Here is a 13,999-nt window from a genome sequence, read left to right on the forward strand (position 1 = left end):
GTAAGTGGGGAAAAGATATTTGCAACACATATAATCACCCTAAGGGTTTGTTTCCAGAATGTATAAAGAGCTTCTATCAGTAAGAAGAAGCTATATAACATAATAGAAAAGTTGGCAAAAGTCCTAGACAAGTTACTTCCCTAAAGAGAAAGTTCAAATGGCCAGAAAATATATAAACAGAATTTTCAGTGGAAAGAACAGTGAGTGGGACGTCCCTGGTGATCCAGTGGTTAAGAATCCACGTTCGGGCTTCCCTGGTGGCGCAGTGATTGAAAGTCCGCCTGCCGATGCAGGGGACACGTGTTTGTGCCCCCGTCCGGGAAGATCCCACATGCCGCGGAGCGGCTGGGCCCGTGAGCCATGACTGCTGAGCCTGCGCGTCCGGAGCCTGTGCTCCGCGATGGGAGAGGCCACAACAGTGAGAGGCCCGCGTATCGCAAAAAAAAAAAAAAAAAAAGTGTTCATAGCAGCATTGTCCATCATAGGCTAACATTAGGAGCAACCTTGTTTATGTGCATCAGGACATGTATAAAAATGTTCACAGCAGCGTTGTCTATCACAGACCAACATTAGGAACAACCTAAATGCCCACGAACAAAAGAATAGACAAATATATTGGGGTATAGTCATACTACAGGATACTACATAGCAATGGAAATGAACACACCAGCTACATGCAAGGAAAGAATGTAACCCCCCCAATTCTATGTATATTTCATTCCAGAAAAGTACAATTAAACCATCTTGTTTAGGTATATGCCCAATTAAAACTGTGAAGAAAAGTAAAGAAGGGAGTCCAATGAAAGTCACTGTGAAAGGAAGGCATCTGTGATCTGCTAAAGGCAGGTGGGGGAGTGTTATATTTTGTGTCTTTTGGACGCCCCATGCAGCATGTGGAACTTCCCCGACCTGGGATTGAACCCGTGCCCCCTGCAGTGGAAGCACGGAGTCTTAACCACTGGACCGCCAGGGAAGTCCCTGTTTTGTGTCTTGATCTGGGTGTTCATTTTACAGTAGTTTGTTAAGCTGTACATTTGTGCTTTACCACTTTTCTCTGTGTTTATTTTATTGCCCAATAAAAATAGATTGGGTAGCTTTTTATCTTTTTTCAGCACTCTGGCATTTATTATCTAATATGGGCTTAATCTTCTCTCTGAATAAGATGTTGCCCAAAGAATGTCTAGAGTTACAGGAATTTTTTATTGAACAACAGAGCTTGGAGATCCTTTCACAGCAGCACAACTCTGTCCGTTTCAGCCCTTTTCGCAGCATGATATCCACAGTACAGATGCCCAGTCCCCTAATGAGCGATACTGGGGTTGTCCACAGGTTTTTCTATTACAAACTATAGAAGTCATTTCAAATCTTCATGCCTCTTATTAACCTTCGACCACACAAATTCCTTCCTCATTCAGCAAATGACACTGTCTTCTACTTCCCAGAGAAAATGGAAACCATCAGCTGAGAACGTCTGGCCACTCTACCTATGAATTAACCTACATCTCCACCATCCTTTACTCTTTCCTGTACTAGGTGCTCAAGAAATATCTGCTGATGCTTTGGCCCAGAGATCCTCAGTCCCAGTCAGTGTTGTTCTATCCCAGAGATTTTGTCTATGTGGGAGCTAATCACAGGTGGGTATGGGCAGAACCAGGTCCCTAGTCACCAAAAACCATGCTTTTAGACTATTATCTCCAAGTGAGGTTATTTATCCCTACATCACTGCCCTTTGCATAAGGTTGCACTACTTCTGCTACGGAGTGATTTTTTTTTTCAATGATTTCTCTGATCATTAAGTAGTTCTTTCTACTTTGTGTATTTTTTTAAATTTCTGTAATAAAAAGTTAAAATCAGTTATTGCTTGATGAATAACACTATGATATTGTATGATATCTTGCCCTGTGTAGTAGAATGTCTAAAATAGAATTAAGTCTAGATGGTATGAATGACAGAAAGCTGTCAGTAAGACCACAGGTGATTTTTAAGTTTATTTTTTTATTTTATTTTTTGGCTGCACTGCACAGCATGTGGGATCCTAGTTCCCCCACCAGGGATCGAACCTGTGCCCCCTGTATTGGAAGCATGCAGTCTTAACCACTGGATTGCCAGGGAAGTCCCTAGAAGTGATTTTTTTAACTTATTTTTCAAAAAGTCTAAAGCAGCATTATTTTGTAACAAAAATTTTGACATATCACATCAGCCAGAAATAACTCAATAATTATGGTTTTGGGTACAAAGGAAGAAAAAAAATCACTGAATCGCGCGCGCGCGTGCGCGTGTGTATGTTAAAAGCAGTAATATGTTGTGGCTTAAACATTTAGAAAAGACTGTGATTTTTACATTTGTGTTTTGGCATTAAAAAATTTTTTTGAGCCAACGTTTCTTCCAGCTCCTGAAAGCCCCTGCCCCCCATGTATCTTTGATGTCCATCACTAGGTGGGAAATGCTAAGGACAGGGTTCCTAATTGTCTCAGCTGTGCATCATCCCACGCTAATGCTGGGACCTCTGAGGGACTAACGCAGAGGCCCCCAACCCCCGGGCCGCAGACCAGTGCCGGTCCAAGGCCCATTAGGAACCGGGCCGCACAGCAGGAGGTGAGCAGCGGGCGGGCCAGCGTGGCTTCATCTGCCGCTCCCCATGGCTCCCCATCGCTCGCATTACCTCCTGAACCATCGCTCACGTTACCGCCTGCACCATCCCCACCATGCCCCCTTCCCATGGAAAAATTGCCTTCCGCGAAACCAGTCCCTGGTGCCAAACGCACTGCAGTGGAGAGTGGCCCCTGCTCACCGCAGCTGGGGAAAAGCCCGTGCGCAGCATCGAAGACCCAATGCAGCCAAAAATTAATTAATTAATTAATTTAAAAAAAAAGTTTGGGGACCGCTGGTATAATGGATGTCCGCAGGCAGGAGGGAGGGAAGGATGCTGGCGGGAGGGAGGGAATGCAAAGCTGACCCTCCCGAAGGGTCTTCCTGTTCCATAGCACCCCAGCCCCCCTCAGACTCACCTGACCAGCGATGTAGATAGGGAGGAAGATCCAGGCCAACATCAGCACGGAAAATAAGCCCTGCCGGGGAAAAGCGGAATCAGGATTCAGCTCCCACCCAGACTGTGGTGTCAGCACGGATTTCCCCGTGTCCAGATGGAACCTGGCCTCATCTGCCTCTGGCTCCATCTCTTACTTACTGAGTAGCTCACCCTCCCTGGGCTGTCACATTTTCATGTTTACATAGGACACAGGGATGAAGTAGGGCAGAATGGAACTAGAAGCTCTTTGTGGCCCCCAGTGCTGTGTGTCCTAAACCTTGAGTGTCCCCCTTCGTCCCCTTGTGTTCCCTCCCCTCCTTGGGCTGGGGTTAAATCAAGCCTGTGAGTTCCGGCAGGCCACTCTGATGATCACTCTGGTGATGCTGGAAGAGTTTATACAGGTCTCTGAGACTCACTCTTCTCACCTGTGAAATGGGAGTAACTGCCCCCACCTGGTTGTTGGAAGGAAATCAGTGAGATGATGCTTACTGAGCACTTACGATACACCAGGCATTCCTGTGCACACTTTATAAGCATGAATTCATTTAATCCTCTCAATGACTCGATATGGCAGGTATCATCATTATCTCTGTTTTATACATGAGGCTCAGAGAGATCTAGTAACTTGCCCAAGGTCACACAGCTTATAAGTTTTAGAGCCCAGATGTGAACCCAGGCAGTCTGGTTCTAGTCTGTAATTGAATCCTGTAATATGATGATGTATGTGGTGTACTTAAGTCTGTGGCACAGAGTAAGTGCTTAAAAAATGTGAGTCATTATGAAGATGAAGATCACTACTACTAAGTGCATCCCTTCCCACTAAGTGAAAATCATCCTGCTACATAGAAGAGTGTGTCTTATCTCTTGGGTACCTGTGGGGTGGCAAAAGGATCAAGAACCACTGAACCACAAAGTTTTGTGATGGGCAATTGATATCTAATATACAGAAACACCCTCCAGTCCCACAAAACCTTCTATCTTCTGCATCCACGTGGGAGAGACTCTGAGCCTTCTTCACACATGTATTTGCCTTATGGGCTCCCATCAAGTAAACACAGGGAGGCCTGGGACTTGCAGATCAAACTGATTTTTGTTAACTAGGGGTGCCCTTGATGATTCCTGTTTGCTTTTTCATAAAGCACCACTCTATTTTTAAAAGAGCAGAGCATGCATACAACTGCTCCCTGGGATCTACCTACTGCGTAGAGGGTGGGCTGTCCATGCCCTGGTAACATACGTACATTAAATTCATAAGCAGTTACAGAAAGGCCCGCAGCAGCACCTGACCCTGCCAGGCCAATGAAATGTCCACTTCCAACATTGCTGGCAAACAAGGATGCACCCACCTGTGGGGAGATGATAGATCAGATCTTGGAGCCAAAGCCTGGTGTAGCTTCTTCCCACCACCAGTTCTTCCCATTCCCCAAAGAGACCAAGACAAAAGGAGAAGTGGAGAAAGCAGGGCCATCCCTAGCCCATCTAAGCAACTTTTTAGAAATCAGAAGCCTCTTCTTCCCTAAGACTATTTTACTTCCACCTTCAGAAAACTGGCATAACAAATACACATATCTATGATGCCTAAGATGTGAACCGTGTCCCCTCTAGGGTTGTGCAGTGCACAACTTGAACAACTGTGTGCAGCATCCCTGGGGGGGAGGGAGGATGACAGGTGTTGTAGAAAGCGCTTCAGGATGAGAATCACGAAGCCTGTGTTATTCCCCAACTCTGCTTCTAACTTAGCAAAGAAGAGAGCCCTCCTTCTAGTAGAAATCTAAGTGGCCAAGACGGTAATTGATGACCACAATCCCTGGTCTCAGTTGATTGCATGAGACAGGCCTGGCCCAAGCTGGGCCAATTACATTCTCTCTCCTGGGAATCTGGAACTGGGAAACCATATTTGCTGGTCCCTTAGGCTGGGGGTGTGTAACCCAGGGAGGTGTGTGTGTAGCAAGGGGATGGGGGAGGTGAGTAGCATGTTCAGCTATGCACTCATCACTGCCACTCTGCTGAGAGAGAGGAGAATGAGGTAGACTTGCAGAGAAAGGCAGATCAAGAGAGGACAGAGCGAGATGGAGACAGAGATAGAGATAGGTGAGGGAAGGAGGGAGAAAGAGACAGAGAGGGAGCTATCTGTGAGAGGACTGTTGTGCCTCCCATTGACTTTCTGGTCTCTGGTTTTCATCTGATTCTATTCCATTGATCTATCCTTATACCAGTATCACACTCTCCTGATTACTGTAGCTTTGTAGTAAGTTTTGAAATCGGGAAGTATAAGTCCTCCAACTGTTTTCTTCCTTTTCAAAATTGTTTTGGCTATTCTGGGTCCCTGCATTTCCATCTGAATTTTAGGATTGGTCTGTCAATTTCTGCAAAAAAAGAGGAGGGGATGCAGCTGGAATTTTGATAGGAATGGTGGTGAGTCTGTAGTTCAGTTTAGGGAGTATTACTATTTATGTTAAATAGATACTATCTAGTGCACCATTTTAATTCCCTTATTGCTAGCTCAGGCGGCTACAATGTCAAACAATTGCCACTGATTTTTTTTAAACTAATGCCTCTGGGTAAAGGGCTGCTCACACTAGATCATCACTGAGTCATATCAAATAAAGACAAGTTGTGCAAGGGAAGCTTTCCAGGGAACTGCAAGGTGGGTAAAATACTGACAATAATATGAGAATGGGACTTTGAAAGAGATCCAATCCTGTTCTAACCAGTGGCCTTCAAGACTACTGCAGAGCTGAAGAGAAGGGAATGAGAATAGAGCCAGGTAAAACCCTACAAAACTTCCTGTTCTTACTGAGATTCAGCTGTTTTTCTTGAATTAAAGCTCCCTGGATGGATACTAGCATTAAGTCAATTTCCAGAGTTCTGAAAATGATGATTTTGACAATTTTGCCACTGTTCTCATTGCTTTTATGCAGGAGGAGATTTCAAAGATCTTTATTCTGCCATTCCCAATGACACCATTCTGCATGCTCCTCTGATTCTCCACTCTTCCCATAAAGAATCTGCGCTGGCCTGTGGCTTATTAATGTGGTGAAAGTGACACTGTGTGACTTCCAGGCCAACACACAACAGCTCGGCAGCTTGCATTTTTGCCCTTGGAATCAGATGCCTTGTGTAAAACCTTGGGCCGGGCCATTAGATGATGAGAGGCATATATAGAGAGTGAAGTCCTTGCCTTCTAGCCAGTCTAGCTCCTGCCAGAGCTCCAGATTTGTGATGAGGCCATTTTGGACTTCCAGCCCTTCCCAGCCACCAGCTAAACGCAGCTCCACGAGTGACTCTAAAGAGCGGGGGAGGAACCACCCACTCAAAACACGCAATCATTAGAAATAATACACTGTAGCTGTTTTAAGCCACTAAATGTGTAGGTGGTTTGTTAGGCAACAACAGCTAACTAATGTACATGTTCCAAAGCCTATTCTCTCTCTCTCTCTCTTTTTTTTTTTTCACTTAGTAATTACAGAGAAAATGGATTTATTAATCAGGGGCAGACCTGGATTAACAAAACTCCTAAGATTTACACATAAAAGCAGAAAGCTAATTGATTTCCAGTGAGACTTACAACTGGGTATGCAACCAGATATTCAAATTGTCTAGCCTCTACAGCCTCTCCATGTAGATAAGCTACGTGAGAAGCCAAACTATAATCAGAAGGTTGCTTTGTGGACTAGAGCAGTTCATAATGTGATCCAAATGTTTAGCGCTATCAGACTCTGTCTACCAGCGACAGACATCTGCTACTTGAAATGAAATGATGGGATATGCACAAAGGCACCTGCCCCCTGGACAGTGTTAGGTGGTCCAAGGCTGTGACAGACCACATAAACCTCTATAACCAATTCTTATCAGAACTAGTATTGATTTTCTATAGATGTTAACATTTTATCAAGCCAAAGCCCAAACTCTTAACCACATCTCCTTCACATTGACATCATTCTCCTTAGGTGAAGAAAGCAAAAAAAGCTCCAAAATTTCCCTTTGCTTCTTGACCTGGGGAAGGGTCATCCAAGGAGTATGAGCACAGAAATGGTCCCAGAAGTGACATGCGAAAGCAGGCATACTTAGGTGGGCTGCTGTATTGCTACTGAATTTTAGGAACTCAGCATCACTCCTCATAGAGACCACTAGGGCAGGATTTCTTAAAACTGTCGCTGAATATTTCCTTTGTAGCCTTCTCTAAGTTCACTGTACCTGCACTGCTATTTACTTAATATTTTACTTTATATTGACTTCTTCTTTAACTCATATACATGAATCACATTATTTAGTCAATGTATTAGATATTAATACAATATATTAGTAATATAATAGTACATGCATATATATATATATATGCATCCACAGCCTTAAGTAGAAAATCAGTATCACTTGCTCTACATAGAAGAGATATATGCATAGAAGAGATATATGCATTCTGTTTTAAACACAGAGATTAGGGCTTCCCTGGTGGCGCAGTGGTTGGGAGTCCGCCTGCCGATGCAGGGGACGCAGGTTCGTGCCCCGGTCCGGGAAGATCCCACATGCCGCGGAGCGGCTGGGCCCGTGAGCCATGGCCGCTGAGCCTGTGCGTCCGGAGTCTGTGCTCTGGACGGGAGAGGCCACAACAGTGAGAGGCCCGCGTACCGCAAAAAAACAAAACAAAACAAAAAACAGAGATTAGCCAGTGCTGGAAGGTTGGTAAAACCATATTAGTACCAAACTTTGTTTCTTTTATGTAACCAAGAGGATTAACAGAGAACAGGAAAGGGAATAATGTTCTCACTAAGTAATTTGATGTTATTTAACGCTCTGTCTGTGCACAACTGAACAATCATGGGGCACATGTTACTTATATTTTGGGAAACACTGCACTAGATTACAAGCTCCTTGAGGGTGAAGACGAGCTCGCTAATGTCTCCTGTGTTTGGCACACTGCTGGACATATTCCTCAGGGAATTTTTTAAATGAATTCGTTGAATATATAATCCAGAGCTCATTTTTGGTATCTTTTGAGGACACTGTAGTCATTGTCTTTAGACATCTCATGGACCAGAAACTTATATACCTGTTATCTCTGCATCTTACATCCTACATCTTTTGGACTCCCTGCAAACGGGAGATGTCTTCTCTCTTTTTAGTTCAAAGATTTAACGCTTATATTAGGAGATCAAGAATAAAGTTATTATTCCTGATCCCCTACTCAGGGCCCAGGAAGCAGAGGTCTGTGTGCATGTGTATGATGTGTGTGCGTGTGTGTATTTAGTAATGCCTTTAGCTACCCTTGAAAAGAAAATACTAATTGGGCTGTTGTATTTGTTATGTATGTTCTCAACACCCATTCCACCTTGTCCCAGCCATGCTCTCCAGTTTTCCTTCAGAGTCTAGCCCCTCTCATTTCTCATCACATATGCCTCAGAGCAGGCTCCATGCCCCACAGCTTAGGCACTGAGTGTGTGACCCAGTTAGCACATCATGAGTCAGTTAGCACATCAAACTACCTTGGTCACAGTGATTGGCACAGAGATGGGCAAGGGACACAATCAAAGATGGGATATTTTCCAGGGATACTGCCATGGAGGCAGGTGCTCTTCCCTTGCTAGGCTGGAACTTGAGAGGATGAAAGGTCTGGAGCAGTGGCCACCATCTTGTTGACATGAAGTTGAGCCTGTTTGGGAATAGCACCCATCCAGAAGAAGAGAAGCAGATAGAAATAGATAGATGATAGATAAATAATGGATAGATAAATGGTGATAGATAGATAGATAGATAGGATCAACAGAGGGAGAAACCAGGTCCTACTTATCACTTGGGCCCCTATACTCTGCCATACCTGAAACCAGACCAACCCTCAGTTTTTCCCTTAGGTGAGCTGATGAATTCTTTTTGTTCAAACAAATTTGAGTTGGAGCTAAGCCTTCTCTAGTCTAGACTGTGACTTCCAGACAACATGGAACCAGACAGTCCTGAGTGAGCAAAGGTTAGACAGAATATCAACACTTGAAGAGTCTTCGAGAAGTAATTTTAATTGAACCAAAGACTACTTACTGGCCACCACACCATGTCCCCTCCAGCTAGAAAATAGCCTTTCACCGTGTCTCTTTTGGTCTTCACTGTGGACTGAAACAAAGAAGAGGGGTGGGTGAGGGAAATGTTAGCAATCAGACACCTCCCAAAATGGTCTAGGCCACAGATTATAACCTGGGAGTCCAGCAGGCCAGACTCAGACATCAAATTTATTTTGGTTTTTTTTGTTTATTTGTTTTTGGGTTTTTGTTTGTTTTTGGTTTTTTTGCAGGAGTCCCTGAGCGATACTTCCCATGGACATCGTTTGCCTGAAATATCTTACTTCACTTTTTTTTTTTTTTTTTTTTTGCCATGCGGTTTGTGGGATCTTAGTTCCCCAACCAGGGGTGAAACCCGGACCCTCGGCAGTGAAAGCACAGTCCTAATCGCTGGACCACCAGGGAAGTCCCTCAACTATAATTAAAAAAAAGATTGAGGGACTCCCCTGGCAGTCCAGAGGTTAAGACTCCACGAGTCCACTGCAGGGGGCACGGGTTCGATCTCAGGTCAGGGAACTAAGATTCCACATGCCCCGTGGCTCGTCCAAAAAATAAAAACTAGAAATATTTTAAAAGTACAAAACTCTGAGGTCCTTTAAAAAAAAATGACTTCCCTGATAGTCCAGTGAATAAGACTGCGCTCCCAGTGCAGGGGGCCAGGGTTCAATCCCTGGTTGTGGGACTAGATCCCGCATGCATTCTGTAACTAAAAGATCCCACATGCCGCAATGAAGACCCCGCAGCCAAAATAAATATAAATAAATAAATAATTTTAAAAAATATAGTTGATGTGTGATATTACATAATTTACAGCTATATAATATGGTGATTCAAAATTTTTAAAGACTATACTCCATTTTAGTTGTTATAAAATATTGGCTATATCCCTCTATTGTACAATATATTCTTTTTTATTTATTTATTTATTTATTTGGCTGCATTGGGTCTTTGTTGCTGCACGTGGGCTTTTCTCTAGTTGCAGTGAGCGGGGGCTATTCTTCATTGCAGTGTGTGGGCTTCTCACTGGGTGCTTATCTTGTTGCAGAGCACAGGCTCTAGGCGTGCGGGCTTCGGTAGTTGTGGCTCACGGGCTCTAGAGCGCAGGCTCAGTAGTTGCGGCGCACAGGCTTAGTTGCTCCGCAGCAAGTGTGATCTTCCCAGAGCAGGGCTCGAACCCGTGTCCTCTGCATTGGCAGGTGGATTCTTAACCACTGCGCCACCAGGGAAGCCCTGTACAATATATTCCTGTAGCTTATTTTATGCATAATAGTTTGTACCTCTTAACACCCTACCCCTGTATTGCTCCTCCCGCCCTTCCCTTGCCCCACTGGTAACCACTAGTTTGTTCTCTATATCTGTGATTCTACTTCTTTTTTGTTATATTCACTAGTTTGTTTATTTTTTAGGTCAAATATATTTTGTTTGACCCATGGTTTTTAAGAAGATTTTCATCTGAATGCCCTTAAAGGAGACATAAACTCTTCAGGTCAACACAGCCCCTACCACTCCCTGCCTCACAGATGTATAATAACCCACTAGATCCCCCTAGGCATTTGAGTTTTAGACTCATGGCTTGTATAGACAAGCCACAATGAGCTATAGATAGCTCACAATGGATATCGTTCATTGAGTATCAGTACTATGTGACAGACACTATACTGGGCATTTTGAAGCATCATCTCATTTTAATCGTCACCAACTCCTATGAGGTTGGTGTCATCAGGCCAGTTTAACAGATGAAGAAACTGTGGCTTGGAAGTAAAGTCATGTATGTAGTGCCAAATTTCTACAGAGCAGAAGGCTGGGAACTCAAACCTAGGTCAGCCTGATTTCAGAGCTCTTTAGGAGTGAGCTTCCTGGCATTAAAGGTGCTTTAACAGAGACATTTTAACCACTAAGTAGCTATTTGTGATCTTGGATAAGTGGTTTAACTTCTCCCAGCCTCTGCGTGCAGGTGTTGGTGAGAGGAGTCTTACTGGATGGGAGATGACATGAAATGATATCTTTTCATCCCTGCAAATGATCTTACTATAGAAAACAGACACTATGGCTCATTCCTGCTGAACCCTGACACAGGAAGTATTTTCCAAGAGTAAAGAACTCCTCGTAAAAAAAAAAAAAAAAAAAAAAAAAAAAAAAAGAACTCCTCGTGCTAAAAGGGATCGTCTAAATCCATGACTGCAAAAACTAGTAATACATCAGAGTCTCCCAGTTCTCTTGTGAAAATATAGATTCCCAGGAACTCTAACCCTCACCCTAACTCTACCCCTACACCTAATCCTGATCTCAAACCTGTCTGAATCAAAAGCCCTGACTCTTGGGAATTCCCTGGCGGTCCAGTGGTTAGGACTCGGCACTTTCACTGCCGGGGCCCCAGGTTCGATCCCTGGTCAGGGAACTAAGATCCCGCAAGCCAGGCAGCATGACAATAAATAAATAAATAAATAGATAGATAGATAGATAGATAGATAACTAAAAGCCCTGACCCTTAACAACATCTCACCCATCTCAATATCAGATCCATGGTCTTTGGGATGGCCAGTACTTTTATCCCCTGATTGATCTGGAGCAGGGAAAGCTAAGGGGTAAGAGTAGAGAAATGATCTACAAATAGTCAAACTGAAGTGGGGACACCTCAGTAGGCTACAGTTTTCAAGTCATTTGACCTGAAAATCAGATAGCAGCACCTCCTCTGCACTATCCTTTATCCCAAAGTTACTGTCTCTTTAATAGGTAAAGCATTCCTAGAAATTGATAAGAATAAGAGCAAGAACTTAATGAAAATGGGAAAAAAATGAAGCCATACTTCACATAAAGGAAACAAGTGGTTCTTAAACATATGTAAGGATGTTTATTTTAGCCTCACTGATTATAAGATAGTACATTGAGATATTGTGTTTCCCTGTCAGTTTGGCAAAAATGAAAAAGTTTGACAATGCAGTGTTGCTGTGGATGTGAAAATGTGACTTTCATACGTTTAATGATTTTGTGCAGATTGGCACTAAACCTAAGGAGGGCAATTTGACACAAGCTATCATAATTACAAATACATATATCCTTTAACCTGACGATTCCACTACAGGGAATTTATCCTACATTATAGTTGTATACATCCAAAATAATGTGTCCAAGACTTGTTCATTACGGCATAAATTTTAGTGTTAAGAGATGGGGAAAAATCCAAATGACCCTCAGCAAGGAACAGGTTAAATAAATTGCAGTATCATCATCTATGGAATACTGGGCAACTTTTTTTTTCAACACCTTTATTGGAGTATAATTGCTTTACAATGGTGCGTTAGTACTGGTCAACTTTTAAGAAGATGCAGAAGCGTCCATATACTGATATGAAAAGATATCCAGGAGACACTGATCAGTGAAACATATCAAAATAAAAAACGATATGTATAATAAGCTACCTTCTATTTAAGAATGAGGGAAATATACACATTAATATTTGCTTGGATTTACCTAAAGAAACTCTGGAAGAATACACTAATGTACTAAAAAGTTAATAACAGTGGTTGCCTGTGGAGGGAAGGGTAGTAGTAAGACTTTTCACTGTGTGTCATTTTAAGTTGTTCTTATTTCACTGCCTTTAAAAAAACAAAACTACTTTTTAAAGAGCATGGGCTTCAAAAAATAAAAAAAAATAAAAAAAAATAAAGAGCATGGGCTTCAAAGTGAAGGATATGGATTCTAACCTCAGCTCTCCTAACTTACTAACAGAATAAGGAACTTAAATTCTTTGAGCCTCGGTTTTCTTATCTATAAAATGGGGTATAGCAATAGTACCTTCTTCATAGCGACCTGTGCAAATTACAAGAGATAACATGAATGAAAGTGCCTAACAAGGTACTTGACACACAGTTGATACTCAACGCATTCTTTAAATATTAAAGTTCTGATTAGGAAATTTCCTGGCGGTCCAGTGGCTAGGACTCTGCGCTTCCACTATAGGAGGCACGGGTTCGATCCCTGGTCGGGGAACTAAGAACCCGCATGCCGTGTGGCACGGCCAGAAATAAAAATAATAAAAGTTCTGATTACCGTGTGACCTTGAGCTAGTCTGTCACCACACCCCAGCCACTTCCCCTCCCCCTGACCTGGCTTACCCATAGTCCAACGGCCAGGACAAAGAGGAAGTACAGAACCAGCACTGCGATGTCACCTGGTTCCAGAGTCCTCTGGGGAAATGCCTCCAGGGGATCTGACGGCGTGGGCTGAGGGCTGCTGGGGCTGCTCTCCATGGTCCTGAATGAACTCTCTCACCCCTGTGGAAGCGCAAATGTGTGTCAGATGCCAGGACCTGGTGCCACTCTTCTCACCCTTTCCGTGGCTGCCTCCTTGGGACATCCAAGCAAGAGGACACACGTGGAGGAGACAACCTCGGGAAGGCAGATGCATCCACCCACTCACTCACTCAGCAAACATTTACAAGGAAGTCACGTCAAATCTACAGTTAATGTTTACCAATCCAACCACTCACTTGGCAAAATACAAAGAAGAATACACAATTTAAGTAGTACAGATGTTTCACCGCCCTCTTCCACATACCCGGGAGTGAGAGAAAAACAAGACACCTGCGTCAGTCTCTGTTCCCCAGGTACCTCACTGCTGGGTGAAAGTCAAGCCAGCAATTTTGTCAGAGGCTCAGTGAGTCAATACAATCTTGTTTCGCTGCTGGATATGCCCATAAAATGCATATATTTAATAAACACTTATATAGTACTTACTATATGCCAGGCATCATCCTAAGTGTTTATAAACCTGTGAAGTGGGCACTGTTGCTATCATACCATCTTACAGCTGGCAAAACTGAGGCACAGAGAAGTTAACTAACTTGCCTAAGGTAACACAGTTCAAGTGGTAGAGCTGGGATTTGAAGGCTAATAATCTTGCTCCAGAATCCATGTTTTGAACC

General features: G+C 43.3%; 1 protein-coding gene and 1 non-coding gene across 7 annotated transcripts in view; one reads left to right on the plus strand and one right to left on the minus strand.

The window, feature by feature from the left end:
* The window catches only part of SLC5A11 (solute carrier family 5 member 11), a 41,676-nt gene extending 28,333 nt beyond the window's left edge, over positions 1 to 13,343 (minus strand). For 3 of the 6 annotated variants that reach the window (XM_065892538.1, XM_065892537.1, XM_065892536.1), the window contains exons 1-4: positions 13,191 to 13,325; positions 9,059 to 9,130; positions 4,270 to 4,374; positions 3,009 to 3,068 (exon numbers count right to left, since the gene is read on the minus strand). In XM_065892538.1, coding sequence (XP_065748610.1) covers positions 3,009 to 3,068; positions 4,270 to 4,374; positions 9,059 to 9,130; positions 13,191 to 13,325 — 372 coding nt within the window. Of the gene's footprint in view, positions 1 to 3,008; positions 3,069 to 4,269; positions 4,375 to 9,058; positions 9,131 to 13,190 lie in introns of those variants that run through there. The other 3 variants (XM_065892535.1, XM_065892540.1, XM_065892541.1) reach the window with 3 other exon arrangements.
* On the plus strand, positions 11,401 to 11,473 carry TRNAE-UUC (transfer RNA glutamic acid (anticodon UUC)). Its single transcript has one exon. It is a non-coding gene; the product is annotated as a tRNA-Glu (tRNA).
* Positions 13,344 to 13,999: the final 656 nt, after the last annotated feature.

This window comes from Phocoena phocoena, chromosome 15 (genome assembly GCF_963924675.1).
Source record: "Phocoena phocoena chromosome 15, mPhoPho1.1, whole genome shotgun sequence".
NCBI classification, from domain to species: domain Eukaryota; kingdom Metazoa; phylum Chordata; class Mammalia; order Artiodactyla; family Phocoenidae; genus Phocoena; species Phocoena phocoena.